This window comes from Phaethon lepturus, unplaced genomic scaffold, assembly GCF_000687285.1.
Source record: "Phaethon lepturus isolate BGI_N335 unplaced genomic scaffold, ASM68728v1 scaffold7767, whole genome shotgun sequence".
In the NCBI taxonomy this organism is placed as follows: Eukaryota; Metazoa; Chordata; class Aves; order Phaethontiformes; family Phaethontidae; genus Phaethon; species Phaethon lepturus.
Window position 1 is genome coordinate 50,331 of NW_010551090.1, and position 17,079 is coordinate 67,409.

At 37.5% G+C, this 17,079-nt stretch overlaps 1 protein-coding gene across 1 annotated transcript in view; it reads left to right on the forward strand.

Moving 5' to 3' along the window:
* MGAT5 (mannosyl (alpha-1,6-)-glycoprotein beta-1,6-N-acetyl-glucosaminyltransferase) overlaps positions 1-17,079 on the forward strand; it is a gene marked incomplete at its 3' end in the record, with an annotated part of 67,556 nt that overhangs the window by 37,166 nt on the left and 13,311 nt on the right. Inside the window, exons 9-10 of the mRNA XM_010290769.1 lie at positions 5,868-6,001; positions 11,062-11,195. Coding sequence (XP_010289071.1) covers positions 5,868-6,001; positions 11,062-11,195 — 268 coding nt within the window. The remainder of the gene's footprint in view (positions 1-5,867; positions 6,002-11,061; positions 11,196-17,079) is intronic.

The following is a 17,079-nucleotide window of genomic DNA, read 5'->3' on the forward strand; positions in this document are numbered from 1 at the left end:
TTGTTCTGTAAATTATTAGATGAGCTGAGAGATTATTGGATTTTGTTTAGTTGGAATACCAAAGGCATGTTTTGTTTGTCAGGTTTTGTAGCCATACTGGATTGATAATTATGGAGATTTATCTAATTGTATTGCCCAACAACCGTAGCGCAATTTTTTTCTGTTCCATCCCTTAAGATGCTGGGCAGAGAGTTTTCTTCAGGGTAGGTCTAAAGAATAAACTTGCTGGTAACTGCAGTTGTTACTTCTGTAATCTATAAACATTCTTCTATAAGAAATGGAAGATGTCAGTCACAAGAAATTACTTTGTACAGCCTTCTTACTGTCTGCAGTTTTAGAACCACATTTCTTCTTGTCAATAACTTTAAATCAGCAAGCCTCCCATGTGTTGTACGAACGCGTATCAGCATGAAATAAAACCTAATCTAAACTACTGACTTTGATTTTTCTGTACCTAATCGAATTAGCTGTGTTTCATGATCCGTAAAGTTCAGTAAATCCTACTTGAAGGAAGGTATTGAAAGGTGCTCACTGCAGACAGAAAAATTGTTTTCTCTCTACCTCAGGATTTTCTAGAGCATTGGACCTTTTCAGTGTAATTTTAAATGAGAGTACTGTGATCAATGTTGCAGATTAGATTAGTCTTAATCTCTTTTTTGAAGCAGAGGAATAAACGGATATTCTGGTTTTTAGGAGCCTGCTAATAAAGATAATCCCATTTTCCACTGAGATACAGTTGGTTGCTTGTCTGTGAGATGTAATTGTCACTAGGTGATCACATACAGTATTGTGGTCAGGATATATAACCATACATATAAGTTTAAAATATTTTTTGCTTTCAGTTTCCTATTTGATATATTTGGTAACGAAGATAATGGAAACACACCATGACATTGAGATTATTAGATTAGCTCTTCAATTTTCCTTGCTTATTTCATGAATAGTTAAATCTTAAGTTGTCAATCTGTTTTTCATTGATTCCTAATTTATGGTAATGACTGACTTTTTCTGATTTAGGAGAGTAGAATGAAATTTAACTCTACATAAATACCTTAGTGTAGTATAGGCGTTTTTGTTAGGCTTTTGAAGAAGAAAAAAATCACTTAATGCCTCTCTTCTACAACAATGGATTCCATGGGATGAAAAGGGGAGCTCATGTAGTCCATTACCCTTGCTGAAAAGTAGATCGGATGTCTTTGTCCTTCCTGGTAGATTTTTGCTTCATCTTTTACTGAAGACTCCGAAAGATGCCTCAGCTTTTTTTTTTTTTTTTAATATATCGTTAAGCTTTTATTTAAAGTGTTTTTCTGGGCCTGATTTCTTGCAAGCTGCCCATTACTGCTTATTCTAATATGGTTCTGGGGATTAAATTACTTCCTTCCCCTCTCTGCCAGCCTCTAGAACATCTTATATACTGATTTTCCTTCAATTTGTGTTTCTTAAAAATAAATTAATAGTTTTGGATCATTCCTTATAATTCAAGTTTTGTAGACATTTCATCAAACTTGTGGCATTTGCTGGGGAATCTCTCTAATTACTTGATACTGTTCCTCAGGTCCAGAGTCTAGCAGAGACTGCCAAAATTGATTAGAGCAGGAGCATTAATTCATAGCTTCATGCAAGCTATCTCCTATTTGAGGATCCTCTTACAATCATTATTTTTCTCTCAGCATCATGAATTGCCTCATAATTCTTTTCATCAAAATAGTTAAAACTAATAAGTCCAGTGTGAAAGCATAATTATATGCCTTTAATTCATTCCAGTAAAATAAACATTATCACCAATAACACTGCCTTATAGCCCTTGTTCTTTACAAACTTCCCTTTCTTAGTTGTATTTAATGTCAGTGGGAATAATTTATTGTCTTGAAAGAAGTGTTTTACTTTATGCCACATAGTTTTTCAGCAGAGGTGCTAGTCAGCTCAGTCTGGTTTACGCAGACCAGGCTCAAATACAAATAAAGCAAAACTCGTTTATTCACTTCAGATTGGAACAGAGAGGTGGAATACACCTATGCCTTCAGAACAGTCTCTTGATAAGAGTGCTGTTCATAATCTTTGTGAGTCAACTTGAGCCCCGAAGAAATTTTTGGTAATTGCAAATCAGGATTCTAGAACTGCTAGCTCAGAAGAATGACCCTGCTGTTCTGAGGGGTCAGTATTTCCCAACAACACATATGCTGTTTTGTACGTCTGAGTTCTGTAGCAGCAAGGACTCTTAGTAGTACATGCTTTATCTGTGGTAGAAATGGTGCTGTAAATAGCATGACTATAGCAAAACAGATCTTGTTCTTCAGTGCACCTTATTTTCAAGCAGAAGAATGCCTGGACATACTGTATTTTTTAGTTCTGAAGTCTGGATATTTGAATGCAGTTTATGTGCAATGAAGCAACATAAAAATGAGTAGCTTAATATAGTTTGAGGAGTGCAGCTCATCGCCTTTCTTAGCACCTGCATCCTCCATACAGCACATAAGAATCTGTTATTTTTTTTTCATTTTTCTACAGTCTCTTTAGCAATGACTCATTCCCATATGCCAAAACCCCAACTGTCTTCATTCTTGAAATAAATTAACATGACAGCTATCCTGAAAAATGAGCAACATTCCTACTTCTTACACGTTCTCTAGAATACATCTGTTTTAGGAGGGTTATTTTCTGACTGAGTTTTTACATTTTAAATGCAAGTACTGAGTGACCTGAAAGTCAATGTGTGTGTCTGCAAGGATTTCTATAGGCAGGTATGAGCTGCTCACCATCTGCACTGGCTGGACATAAGCCAAAGCAATCTGGAGTCTGCGTATCTGTGCTGGCACGTCGCTGTGCCTCAGCGCAATGCACCTACAAAGCTTCCAAACCAGAACCGGTTAGGTTTTAACCGGCTTACTCCCAGGAAGATGTCTGCAGCCACTGGCATATTAACAGTTTATGCCAGCATGGCACTTGGTTGCTGACAGCGGTGGGTGCTGCTGGGTTGTATTGCTGGTGTAGACAAAGATGAAGTATATGTAAGTAGAGTAAAATTATAACCTCAGGTGGGAGAAGGATATGAATAAATGTGTGGAAATACTTCCACTAGGACAACCCAGTTAAGATTGTTCTTAAGCCCAACATTCAAGTAAGAGCAGTCACTTCAAAAATGGTCATAATTCTGGGTTACTTTTGTCTAAATTTTTTTTATAAGCCCAAAAATTGTCACTTCTAATACCTTCTGTAAGCAGTTTGCTGCCCACCAATACTTTTTAATTAGTCGTTGAATAGACTAATCAGTCTGACACCAATTCCAAGGCATGCTGTAATTCTCTGCAACTTCCTGCTAAAGCTAGGTGACACTTTGGGAAGGAGAGGGCAACAGAGTGAAAAACTAAATTTAGAATCAGACTATATTGGCATTTTTATTTAAAATATATCCCTGCTTTAAAAAAAAAATACCGGTTTGCCTTTTTCAAAATTAATTATTTTACTTTAGAAATGCTAAAACATATGTAAAATCAAAATTTTGGTTAAAAATAGTTCAGTTGAAAGACATTTAAACCGCTAAGTGAAAAAAAGGGAGAACATAGTACTTGATCAGATATTTCAGGCATTCCTACATATGTTAAAATATCAGTTCAGCATAACTGGCATTATTTACATTAATTTCTGAATTTTAAATCTTTACATTACAAGTTCTTTTCTGCTGCATTTCAGGGATTAGGTTTACCACGTGAACCTTTGATCTTTCATACCATTTCTGCACATACTTGTACTTCCCACTGTAATCTTTTTTTCTTGTTGTTCTGACTTTCTTTATGCCTGAATCCTGTGAGTATATTTTCTCTGCTTCTTGGTTTAGCATAGTTTCTGTTGCATCACATTTCCTGTCCTGCTTCAGAGACCCTGTGTGGACTGGACATAGTTACACATACCCTTATGAACAATTAGTGCTACATACCTTACCTCTCAATACAGGGAAAAGAGAGGAAACAAAGCACTTCTAGATCATCACATGCGATGTAGTGCTTCTTACATATGCAATTTGACAAAATCCAGTAATCTTGCAGTTTTTCAGTCGCCTCCACCCATTTTTCATTCCCCTGTACTCAAGTACCTGGCCAAAGCTGTGTATTTGATAAGAATTTTGTTTTAAGGCCTGCCAAGAAATAAGAGAGGTCTTTTATTACTGAATGATTCATCGGTGCAGAAGTTGTTTTGGTCCTGCTGGAGTACTTTGTATGATGCAGAGATAATTGCCATTGTTGTAAAATATTTTCACTGAGAACAGTTGACATAAAACACCGCACAGGAACTGATCTGTCAGCTTTGTTGTTTGGTGAATCATAATATGTTGTATATTTTGACTTTCTTTTTGCTTGAAAGATCTCTGTGAGGATTAAAAAAAGTAAATTTGCTCTATTTGTACTTTCAAATACAAAGGTGGTATTTCGTATGAGAGTTTAAAAGTTGCTGGGTTTTATTCTGTTTCCCAATTTAATGGATACTTTAGCGAAAGGAACAACATATAAGAAATATGTAAATGTATTTTGGGGACTAAATTCTTTCATCTTTTTGCATATTTAAAGCTGAAAAGTGGTTGGAGCTAAATTCTTTCACCTTTTGGGGGCTAAATTATTTCACATTTTAAAGCCAAAATCCTGATGTTTTACTGAACAGAATGTATATGGGCTTGGAGCATGGGAAAAGTTGAAGACCGGGAAATTTAGGCATTTTTATTAGTAATTTTTACAGCTGCCTCCCTTCTCTGCCACCTGTATGGTTGTGTCTTTTCCTTAGCATGTTGATACAACGTGCAGTGATAAGAGTTCATGTCTTTATAACACAGTGGCATTTGATGTAGGAACACATCCTATATAAGTCTTTTCCAAAAATTTTGTTTGTGGAAGGCTGAAGAACAGTAGGGTCAGCAGCTTTGGAGCCAATATAATCCAGTTCATTTGCAGTGGAGCCAGTGGTCAGTATGATGGCCACAAAGTTCCTGTCCAAGCCATATCAAAGATTTGGCAGGCTGCATTTTGGAAACATAAATTCTAGAATCTGTATGCTAGAATGTGTGCCGTCTTCTTCATACTGAGATTTTTTCTGCCTTTTATGTACTATGGGCCCTTTTTTGAAAGGAGCCACTCATAAATGAAGTAATTTTTTTCCCAAGGAATTATAAGAGTTTAAATAAAGGAGTGAGTGTGATTCCTTCGTCCCAGACCCTTTGTAATCCAATGCCAAGGTTTCTCTCAGGTGTAGACATTTGACTTTTATATTGTTTCTTCAAAAGTCTGTAACAAAATGTTTCATAAACAAATAAATGGTCTGTCTGACTGCAAGCAAATTAAACTGTCTTCAGTGCTTCTCCAGAATATCTAATTGACCCAAAAGTCAGAACTTGGAGACTAAATACAATTGTCTAAGGACAAAGTACTATTCTGCTCTGATCTTCTTGGCATGTGGCCCTTGTCTGTTGCATGGATTTTGTAGTAATGGGTGAGAACATTAGAAAATAGATGAAGAATCCTCTTTTCTTCTGCCTAAATTCTACTTCAGAGTCCCAGGAATGTAGGTGACCACAGTAACATTCCCATAAGCTGTACTTGGGTGTTAAAGCAGAACTTCATTCTGTAAGAACAAAGAAACTCAAAATAAGCTCCAAGGTTGCTATTTGAATGTCTGATATATTCTTGAATTTGCTGATCGTTAATGTCTTTGTGAATGTAATATGAACAGAAATGTTTGATGTTAAAATGTACCTTCAGTCATCCACAGTTGCAAACAAAAACGAAACACATCTTCTTAATTATCTTAACGATATATATACACACATGGTATATATACACACATGCATGTGTACCTACAGTAAATTATTTTTTTTCTTTTAGGTGTATGCTAAGAGTTCTGGATTCCTTCGGAACTGAACCAGAGTTTAACCATGCCCATTATGCCCAGTCTAAAGGCCACAAGACACCATGGGGCAAGTGGAACCTTAATCCACAGCAGTTTTATACGATGTTCCGTGAGTATCCCTGTGTTTATAAATAATTTGGAGCGTTAAAAAGGAGTGCTGTCATTGAGAAGAATTTTTGTATTATGAAAGACAAGTTAACGGTTTAATAAAATGCAGCTGCGAAATGGTCAGAATTGTGTCAATAAGTATCTGTAAACTATGCAAAAGCTTTATTGTGCTTCCATCCAGCAATCAGAAAATAACAATGTTAACTTAATATAAATAACGGTAGGGAACTGTATTCTCAGGGTACCTGTGGAAAGTGGTGACTGGCTTTTCCTTCAAGCGTCAGTGAGTTTGTTTTTGTTAGTTTTGCCTTCTCAAATCCATGCTATGTTTTTAAGGAACTTGCTAGATTGCGTTTTTATAAACTGCGCTCTTGCATTTCATCATGTTAAACTGAAGTTTGTAACTATGTTGCTGTATTTCTGCTTTTTCCCCCTCAACAAATGAGCAGCACAATTCGTTCACTATTTCTTCACGTTCAAGCTTAATAAACTAGCACTCAGCAAAAATAATTTTTTTCTCTAGTTTTTTTGTGGATTTCTCAAAATTTTCACCTATCTTGTTTTCATGTTGTGAGCGTTCATCCTGAGGTGGGCTGATTCACATTTTTTTGCCAGCAGTGTACAAAGCTATTGAAAAACAAGTAGTAGATTTCAGCATTGTTATAGATCTTTGAAGCATTGTTAAATATCTTAAAAAAACAAAAAAAAAAAAACCAAAAAAGCCCCCCAAAAGCCCCCAAAAAACAAACAAAAAAACCCCTAAAAATAAGGAAAACAGAAAAAAAAAGTTCTTTATAAATTGGGTCAGATTAAATGATTACAGTGACCTGCTCCAGCACTAGTCTTTGACCCAAAAACCCCCAAAAAAGCCCCAAAAAACCAAACAAAAAAAACCCCAAAAATAAGGAAAACAGAAAAAAAAAAGTTCTTTATAAATTGGGTCAGATTAAATGATTACAGTGACCTGCTCCAGCACTAGTCTTTGAGTTTATGGCACTAGGTTCTAAAATCAAAGGGTCTTTCTCTTTTTCATGTTGTAGTAGTGGTTCAAGTCTGTTATCTCTGAAAGGTGCAGGAAGATTCACTACTACCAGCTAGCTTGAGGGTAAGTGAGGCTTAGGAAAGAGGAAAGTGCATGTCATTGTGTGCAGCAGCTTCTCAGCCCAAGTTCGTAAAGAAACATTTGGCTGGTAACCTGCGGGAGAAGGATGGACTTCACAACTCTATGAGAGTTATATTCCGAAGCCGTTTATTGTCTTGTCTGACTCCAATATATGTCATAATTTTCGCTTAGTCACTGCGCACACACTCATGATTGGTTACAACCTGTTACACACACTATTGCAATTGGCTATATACAAAGTATCACGCGCTGTCCACGCGCCCCTCACACAGTCAGGATTGCTGCTTGCAGGTGTTCCTGTTTTCCTCGCTTCTTCTTAGTTGTTTTCCACAGCTCCTTCTCCTCAAGGCTGAGCCGTGCAGATATCCAGCTGTTTACCAGCTTCTCAGTGCCACAGCTCCTTCTCCTTAAGGTCGAGCTATGCAGATCAACGCTACAGCTCCTTCTCCTTAAGGTCGAGCCATGCAGGGTGATCCCAACAGTAACCAGCCTGATCTCCAAAGTTTGGTGGTGGTCCTTGTCTGAGACTAAGGCCAAGGCGTGTGCTGTTCTCTCTCATCAGACTTCATAGTCAAGTCTTTCAAACTTCTCTGCTTTTCATAGCAGAACTATACATGCTGCTGTCTGGTTGACATGCTTTTGATTTCACTTGCCCTGTAAAATTCTTGAGAGAGGCATATTTTGTCTGTCAACATTTGCTGTGCACGTTTTTCCAGAGAAATATAAGTGGGGGTCGTTTAGAAGATAAAAGACTGCATTCGCAGTTGTTTCGAAGCAAGTAACAAAACGTGTGGTGGGGAAGTGTGACTTGGAAGTGGTTGCAGAGTTTGCGTCTGGATATTAGTAAGCAGAGCTTGTTCCGTATCCACATGATTTGCTAATATTTATTGGTTTATGTCCTTAATGGAAAAGGAGCAGGAAGCTCAGTCATGCTGTATTTAAGTAGTCCAGCTTTTGGGAAATTTGTCTGTGAGGTCTTGTTCAAGATAGCACCAAGCACGATGATGCACTTGAGGAAAGTAGTTGCGTGAATATTTGTGGTACAGCTTTGTGCGTGCACTCCTCAACCCCACTCCATGAACTGCAGAAGAAAGTAAATCTTCTCTGTAGAGATGATCCCTGTTGTGGCAGTACAGACTGCTGTTACAGTCTCTTGTTCTGAGCAAATCACTTCATAATGGATTTTCGGAAGAGCATGAGTATATTGGAATTTCAATAAATAACCACTTCCAATTTTTACTACTGGAAATGACTGCTGGTTTTCCTTTGCGGGAAGAGTGGTAAAGAGATTGCAAGCAAACTCATTCTGAAGCACCAGTGATCCCAGTGCTACAGATCATTCAAGAATTTTGCTTCTTTTTATACTAGGTGCAGAAGAGTCAGTGTTCTGCGATATTTAAAGTTTATTTTTGTTTTTAGTTCTCTGCTGAAGAGATACCACTGTCTTTAGGGGGTTGTGATTAAAAGTGCATGTTATGTATCAGTAAAGATTTTATGACAGATTGAAACCCTGGACAGCTTCCCAAGGTCCCCAGACTCTGTTATGTTTTGAGAACTCTGATTATAAGGGCAGAAAAGTATTACTGAGCAACAAGCAAGCCATATTCAAACCTGTGGCATATTACCAAATACTTGACTGTTCTCTGAGCTTTCCAGAAGCATGAGGTTTTTTTCCCCTTTTTATGTTTTTTATTTAAGTTCTTTTATGCAAAATAACAGCACTGGTACTTTTAAAACTGCATGATCTTGCTTAAAAATTTGAGTGCTTCCTGTTAGTGATGTTTGAGGCACTGAATTCTACCAGTTCTAAGTGCTAACTTCAACAAAGGTTTATTTTTCTTTTGAGTGTGTACTGCCTTGCCTCTCCTTTGAATGCAATCTCTCATCCAAAAATATGAAAGGATGGAAAAATGCCCCTTTTCAGGCATATTTGCAACATGCCATTTGCTATGCTAAATTCTGAAAAGTCCTTGGGTCTAAGTGAGTGCTTAGCTGTTGCTGGGGCGGTTTTTGTGAAAAAGAGTAATTGTCATTTGAAAGACTAAATGTAATGGCAGAGGGAAGTGTATAGTTTCTCTGTTCTACTGCATTATCCACATTACCCAGTTGGCTGATTTTCAGGAATCAAAAAGTAAAACCTCATAACTGCAATAGAATTATTTTTTTTTTTTTAAGGACTCTGGCCATAGCTTTAGCACTGCATGTGTCATAAGTGCCTGGGGCATTGTCTTGGGGTTTTTTTTTTTTTGTTTGTTTTATTTTGTTTTGGGTAGTTGTGGTTTAACAGCAGCTGGCAACTTAGCACCACCACTCCCCGCATGGTGGGATGAGGGAGAGAATCGTAAGAGTAGAAGTGACAAAGTTCATGGGTTGTGATAAAGACAGTTTAATAGGTAAAGCAAAAGCTGCGCACACAGGCAGAGCAAAGCAAGGAATTCATTCACTGCTGCCCATGGGCAGGCAGGTGTTCAGCCGTCTCCAGGACAGCAGGGCTCCATCACACGTGACGGTGACTTGGGAAGACAAACACCATCACTACGAACATCCACCCTTTCCTTCTTGTCCCCCCAGCTTTATATGCTGAGCATGACATCGTATGGTATGAAATGTCCCTGGGGTCAGTTGGGGTCAGCTGTCCCAGCTGTGTCCCCTCCCAGCTTCTTATGCACCCCCAGCCTCCTCGTTGCGGGGGGGAGATGAGAAGCAGAAAAAAGCCTGGACTCTGTGTAAGCGCTGCTCAGCAGTAATGAAAACATCATCAGCACTGTTGTCAGCACAAATCCAAACGCTAGCCCCGTACGAGCTACTGTGAAGAAAATTAACAGCCAAAACCAGCACATGGTGTTTTTTAACTTTGAAAAGTGTACTTAGTAAGAAGTTGTCAGCTTGTGTGCCAGAATTTAAAAAGGGAGGTTTATAGAGGACATCCTAGTGTTTATCACAGCCTATTTCTGTGTAAACTTGTGAGGCTATGACACTTTTTAGAGAGGTGCAAAAATCTCACATGTTGGGGTAACTTTTATATGGTAGGGATGGATTTTTACCTGAAGACTCGAATGTTGGGGTCCATCCCTGGAATTAAACACCCTGTCTACAAAAAGGAAAAAAAACCACAACAAAACAACAAAAAAATTTAGTTTAATGATCCTATAGGTCTGTGTCTTTGTCGGAGGAGAACAGTGGCTAGTATTGCTGGATGTCACTGCTGGAAAAAGACCAACAGAGGCTAAAAAGAATATAGGAAAATTAAGAGTAAATAATGCATATCCTTTGCATGCACTTTTTTTGTCTAGGCACTGGATTAACAACAATTTTTCCAACTTCAGTTGTCACCTTTCAATATTTTATGATAGATATATCTGAGTGAATTAGGCAGTGAAATTTGTATTCTGATCTGCATGGTGTGACTTTGTAGGCTAATAATTAGCATGGATACATAATATGGAATAAGTTGGGTGGTTGATGTTAGCTCTTCCAATATAGGAGGTGAACCCAAGCAATTTACTAAAATTTATTTATGACATTGAGTAACGTACAACTTTGTTAACAAGCATAAATCCAGAGTTTTTTCAAATTGTTGGTATTGCATCTCTGAGATTGTCAAGCTGGATTTCTTCCGGTTCTCTTACCTCTAATAATAAAATAAAGCTCAACGCACAAAAAATCATGATCATTGGCCTCAGTCCAGCTATAGAATTTTTATTGTCAGAAACGAGCCAGAAACTAACTGCTTATTTCAGTAGACATGTGCAGCAGGACTTAAAATTGATAAGAACTATTCTTGATAATAAAGCAAGAAAATGTGTGTGTCAGTATGAATGTGAAGAAAGTGATCCATTGGATAATATGTTCCTTATGCCTACTTTTTGACAACATTCACACTTTTGTAACATTAACTGATACTTTAAAAGGTTTTGAATACGCTTCGTTTCTTACAGCTCACACTCCAGATAACAGCTTCCTTGGATTTGTGGTAGAGCAGCATCTGAATTCCAGCGACATTAAACACATTAATGACATCAAAAGGCAGAATCAATCCCTTGTTTATGGCAAAGTAGATAACTTCTGGAAGGTGAGTTTTCTATGCTTATATACTTTGAGCAAATATATTTTGATCAATATAATATCACATAACTATATTTAAAAGTATCCCATTTCTTTAAATCTATTAAGTTCTTTTACTGAAAGTAAACACATTTAATTAAATTGAACATTTTGAAGTCTTTCTGATGAGGAAACTTCTGTCTACATTGAGTGGATCCTGTCATATTTATGTACACCTTTCTGATAGAATAAAAAGGGGGTTTTTTTCTAAAAAAAAAATGTTGTAACTCACAGTCATCTCCTGAAAAGCCTGTATATGCTGTGAGCTTTGTGCTTTCTAATCCTTAAGCGTTCTCACATGTCTGTTTTATCTGAACCTTTTCAAGATTGCTTACATTCCTCTTGAAATGTGGATGTTAGCAAAGGACACATGGGTCGTACCAGCACCAAATCAAAAAGAAACGCTATAGGCATTGTTAGGCATATCTCCTTTTCGCCATTAGGAACTCCTGGTTGGAAGACTTCTCAACTAAGATCCTTGTATCATTTTTAGAACTGCTGCTTTTCAAGTCGCTGCTCCGTTTCTATAAGTATTGCCTGTCTTGTTTCTTTCAAGATGTATGACTTAATACCTGGCCATATTAAAATGCTTACTCTATACTTGTAACATCAAGCACATTAAAACTAACTTGCAGGCTGCAACTGCAGTCATGCCCATATGCACTGGTACATAAAGTGCCATCACTGCAGATAGGCTTTGAATCGGTGACAGTGTGGGATGTCTTATCTGGAGTGATAAAAACCAATTCTTGTGATCAACAGAAAGCCTGAACTAATCTTCTGTCTGTGTAATTTGCTTATTTCATGTTTCCTTCATTTTCCCTGTTCAGTGCTCTTTTCATCTGCCACCATGGCCTGTATGGAACCAGACTAATCTATTTATCCTGCTATTTTTCTTTTGTGTTGAACATGGCCAATTAACAAAAAGTGTAATCTCTACAGAATACACATGTCACTGCTGGGTCTGATCAGTTGTTAGAGAAGCACAGTGTGGAAGGGAGAGCATTCTGGTCCCCAGACTGAGGCACTTTTGGGGAATAGCAGATGCAAATAAATAGATTAATTTTAAACCAGGCAGGTTGAAACAGATCTGAGGTATGCACAGGACCTTTTTCCCTGGGGGTGGGACTAGAATAGCTAACTGTCATCTTGGTTTTATATAGCCATGGACGTGGATTCTTTTCTGTATCTGGCCAGGCCTGTAAAAAAAAAAAAAAAAAAGATTCCGAATTCTTTGTCATTTCATCTTTGCTAGAAATCTCCATATTCCAGCTGTGCTGCATGGCTGGGCGGAGTTGGTGAGGCTAGCTCAGACCAGCTGCTTAAACTGCACACGCTAACCAGGTTATTGTAGCTAGAGAATTACGGATCACTTACAGACAATGTTCTGTCTTCCCACACCATTCAGTGGGGCTAAACTCTGGTATGAAAATGACAAGTAACAGGAGGAGGAATGCAGTGATGACTTCTGTCAACTCTGCTGGATACAGGAAAAAAAAAGTCAGCCCGTGGCCTGAGACCAGTGGCGTTCATCCCGTATTACAGTGGGCAAGTCTGGGTACGTCTTGCTGGAGGTCAGGAAGGATGTAAGCTGCAGAGACTGCAAGACACATCTTTACTTCCCTCTGATAACTAAATCGGTCTTAAGTGGGTTTAGGATTACAAATAGGAGACTCTGAAAATTTTGCCAGAGTTAAATGTTATACTCTGTTGCCAGAGTTATTTGCCAATAACATTTCTAAAGATTATCCTTAGAGGTAAGCTATCAAGGGCAACATTTGCCAAGTTTTGGATGTGTTTGTTTTAATCAAAGGTTTGGGTTTTTGTCTGGGATTTATGGCAGTACTAAGAGGTAAAGAGGGTCCTATCTCTGCCTAAGTGAAAAAGAAGGAATGAATAAAGTGTGAGTGAAACCCATAATGCATTATCAAAATTGGCTTTAATTACAGACCATTTCAATTAAAAAAAGAGAATGTTTGAAGCCTTTCATGTCGTCTTAGCTCCTGTTTTGGTCTAAGTCTTTGTTCTTCATCCTGCAACTTCCTGTCATACTATTGCAATACTTCGATCCTTAATCCTAGAAAGAAAGAAGAGGCAAGATTCATTTTACACTATTGGCTATTTCCTTTTTTGTGGGGTGCTGTGAAAAAAGTCAGAATTTTACTTATATCAGAAAGTAGCCATCAATGCATAACATATACAATTGTATGATGTTTGCTTTAGTATAGATTTTATTGTAGTGTGTTTGAGTTGCTTTAAAAATATTTATATATTTAAAGGCAAAATAATGTGTGAGTTTGTTAGTAATGACACTTGACAAGATGGGCATTCTTCTTAAATGTATACAGTCTGCATAACAAGTTCTGAGGAATCAGAGATGGGAAATGGTTACATTTAGCTTGTTGTCAATGGGAAAGTACATAACCAAGGCTGTTCTTACTAACCTCTTCACTTTGTAGCTCCATGTGATATGTGTAATTTCCTCATCGTATGCCCTCTTGCATGGAGTGGGAGGAAGAAAATGAGAAGTCAGAGAGGAAAAATTATACTTCTAGGAATAGTTCTGTTATGTGCAGAGATCAGTGTCTCGCTGCTGGCAGCGTTGCTTTTTCCCTTCCTTCTGATTGGTTTTTGTGCTTCATATTTAGCAACATATTTTGGCTGAACATTTAATTTCATTTTTTAAGATAAAAGAAACATACGGAAATATACGGAAAGAGATAAAAGATCTTTCTCACCTTTTCTCTCCCACGTGGTCAGCACACTCACAAACTTGTCTCATGGTGTTCTTATTTTGTCTTCCTCCAAATTTGCAGCAGCACCCTGGGCTTATCTGTCAATTGAAACTTACCCTAGTTGCTGGCACCAGCAGCACTGTCCTGCTTTATGCCACATAACAAATTGAAATGAGCCAGACACTTCTGAAAGAAGTATGGATCAAAAACCCAAGTAAATCAAAGCAAATTAGCAGCTATAGGTGCAATAAGCATATACATGTATGTACACTTTTCAAGGCTCTTCACCAGTTATTGTGAAAATTAGAATTTCATTTATTATGAAGAAAGAAAGAAAAAATGTTTTCCATGAATATTTACTTTTCAGACAGGTCAGTGATCAGCTTCTCATTCTGCAGATCTCTGCAGCTGCAAAATGAATTAGTGACATCTTACAATACCGATTAACACAATGATCTACTAGTATTTGATTATCACAAAATCAACACAGGTTTGTTTTTTTTTTCCTGTGGGCTTGCTTCCTATTTTCCTGTTCTTCTTCCCTTCAATTTTCAGCTTCAGCACTTACAGTGCACAAGGATGTCTCATTGTTAGTTCTGGTAATTTCCATTCAAAGGACAGAAGATGCCTGGTTAGGTGTTAGTGCGCATTACATGAGAGTGAATGTCAAAAACCTCAATGTAAAAAAAAAAAAAAAAAGAGAGAGAAAACTTCCTGGATAGGGAACTGAATAAGCAGGATGTCTGGCAGATCTTGAAGAACTCAAGTCTTTACTGAGATGTTTTATTCACTCTTTGTGCAAAGATTATATATGTGCAAAGAAATTTTGTATAGGTATGTGTGCACCCTGGTGCGTATTTTATGCAGATATTTGTGATAGGTGCCTAGCAAAGAGACCATAAACAGACATTCAGGGAAGAGCAAAAGCATGGCAAGGTCACATAATGCTTCTTTTGCATATTTTCTCTCTTTCCAGCTTTTTTCAGCTCAGGGAATTTTCTGAATCTGTTTGTCTATTGATAAACTAACTGTTCACAAACTTTTGAGATCTCAGTAAGGGCTGTCTTCAAAGCACTTGTCTGATCATGAACCTTTGCAAACTTTCTTGCACCCACAACATTGTCTGCCATGGAGTCCCTCAAATCTCTGACTGGTTGCAGGAGGAGCCATTAACTTTAGGGTTTTTCTAAACCTGCCTCCTACTACCTTTGTTTGGCTTCCTTTGTATCAGAACATTATGAATAGTCAGTCACTATCTGTGTTCTTCATGCAAGTTATGGTTTTGTAAACCTCTCTCATATTCTGCCAAATTGTCTTTTCCAAGCTGAAGAATTGTTAATGAATTTGTTAAAGATTTCTGTACGTAATGATGGAAACCATTCTGTAGCTTGGATCCTTCTTACCCCTCTCAGAACCATGTCCGGTGTTCTCGGCTTCTTTTTAAGGAAAGGGGCCAGAACTGCAACAGTGTTCGAGGAGGGAGAGAACTGTGTTTTTATAGAACAGTTCAATGATATTCTCTTTATTTCTATATTTCTTTCCAAGTAATTCCTATTATTTACTTGGTTGGTGGGTGGACTGAGTGCTACTGAATGTTAGACTGATTCATAATCATAGGATTATGGGACCATAATCCTATTTTATCATAATGCAAAGTCTTCATTCTTGAGTGACACTGGTTAGCTCAGGTCCGTTATTCATATGTGAAGCTACAACTGGTTTTCAACACATGCATCACTTTATTTATATTGAATTTAACGGTAATTCTATTTCCTAGTCACTTGGTCCCTTAGATTACTGTGGAGGCTTTTTCAAAAGCTTTACAGCCCCAAGCGTTCAGTACTGTGTTGTTTTTCTGCAACATTTTGAAGTTAGTTTCAGATTTCGTACTCTGAATAGTATGTATTGATTGCACACTTTGTCACTTCTCTTTCGCATGATGACTGTTCACTCACAAGGCTAATTCCCTTCTATCCCAAAGAGATGCAGTTCCTTTAAGATCTTTTAAAGACTTTCTACATACAGATTGGCTTTTTCAGAGAACATTACCAATTTGGTGAGAGAGGATTTCCTTCTACAGAAAGAATTGTCTATTGTAATTTTGTTGGGTTTATACGGTCATATAGTTAACACTTTATTTAAGTTTCAGATAATTTGTTCAGTGTAGAATTCATACTTGCTAGTCATGAATCACTGAATCCTCTCCAGATCCATTTATAAACTCAGTACTCTACATTAGGTACTCCTTGGCTAGCAGTTTGAAAGTTTCGTATTTGAGCTCCAAGAGACATCATCTACTCTTAGTAAAACCGTTACAGTTAAACACTGTATCTGTTTAACTTAATACTGTTGTACATTGAATCCTCCAGCATTTGTGCTCTCTTCTAGTTCCCTGATAGATAGGGTTTTCGTTATTCAAGGATATCTTGCAAAGTCTTTGAGAATGTGACCGTTCTTGAAAAGAGAGATTTTCCAATCTTATGTTTGTGCCACAATCTCAATTGTCATACATTGTGTATACACTGGATTCTGGCTTACCTTGGACTTGACACTTTGGCAAATAAGCACCAAAATGTTAGGACTTCTAGACTTAATGGTGTGTATTTAGGATATACACAGATAACTATCCCAGTACTTACTTTTCTGATTTACATTTGGCAAGCTTTATAAAACCATTGTCTTCTGATTTTTTCAATGTATGAAAGTGAGACTGGGTATATGGGCTGTTTTACATACATTTTGCAGTTTGAACTTTCAACCCGTAAACCAGTTTAGGACTCTGAATCAAGCTCTTCTATAATGTAGTTGGCCTGTAGTTCTGCATATGTGGTGCTTAGTTTCATTCCGTGCTGACTTTCTGGTGTTCTGTGAGGGTACCTGAATGGTCTAAAATTGTGAAATACTGTGATAGCCTCAGACTGACAAACTGATGGTAAAGCAGAGTTGTTAATTATCACTATCTACTACATAAGCAAACTAAAAGCAGAGTTTAGTTCTTAATGCATCATGTTCCTACCACATATTTTTGTAGCTTTTATACTTAAATTTTTCACCCACCAAACTTAAAATTTCAGCCCTTCAGACTGTGTCTTCTTGTCAACATTGTCCTAGGGAAAG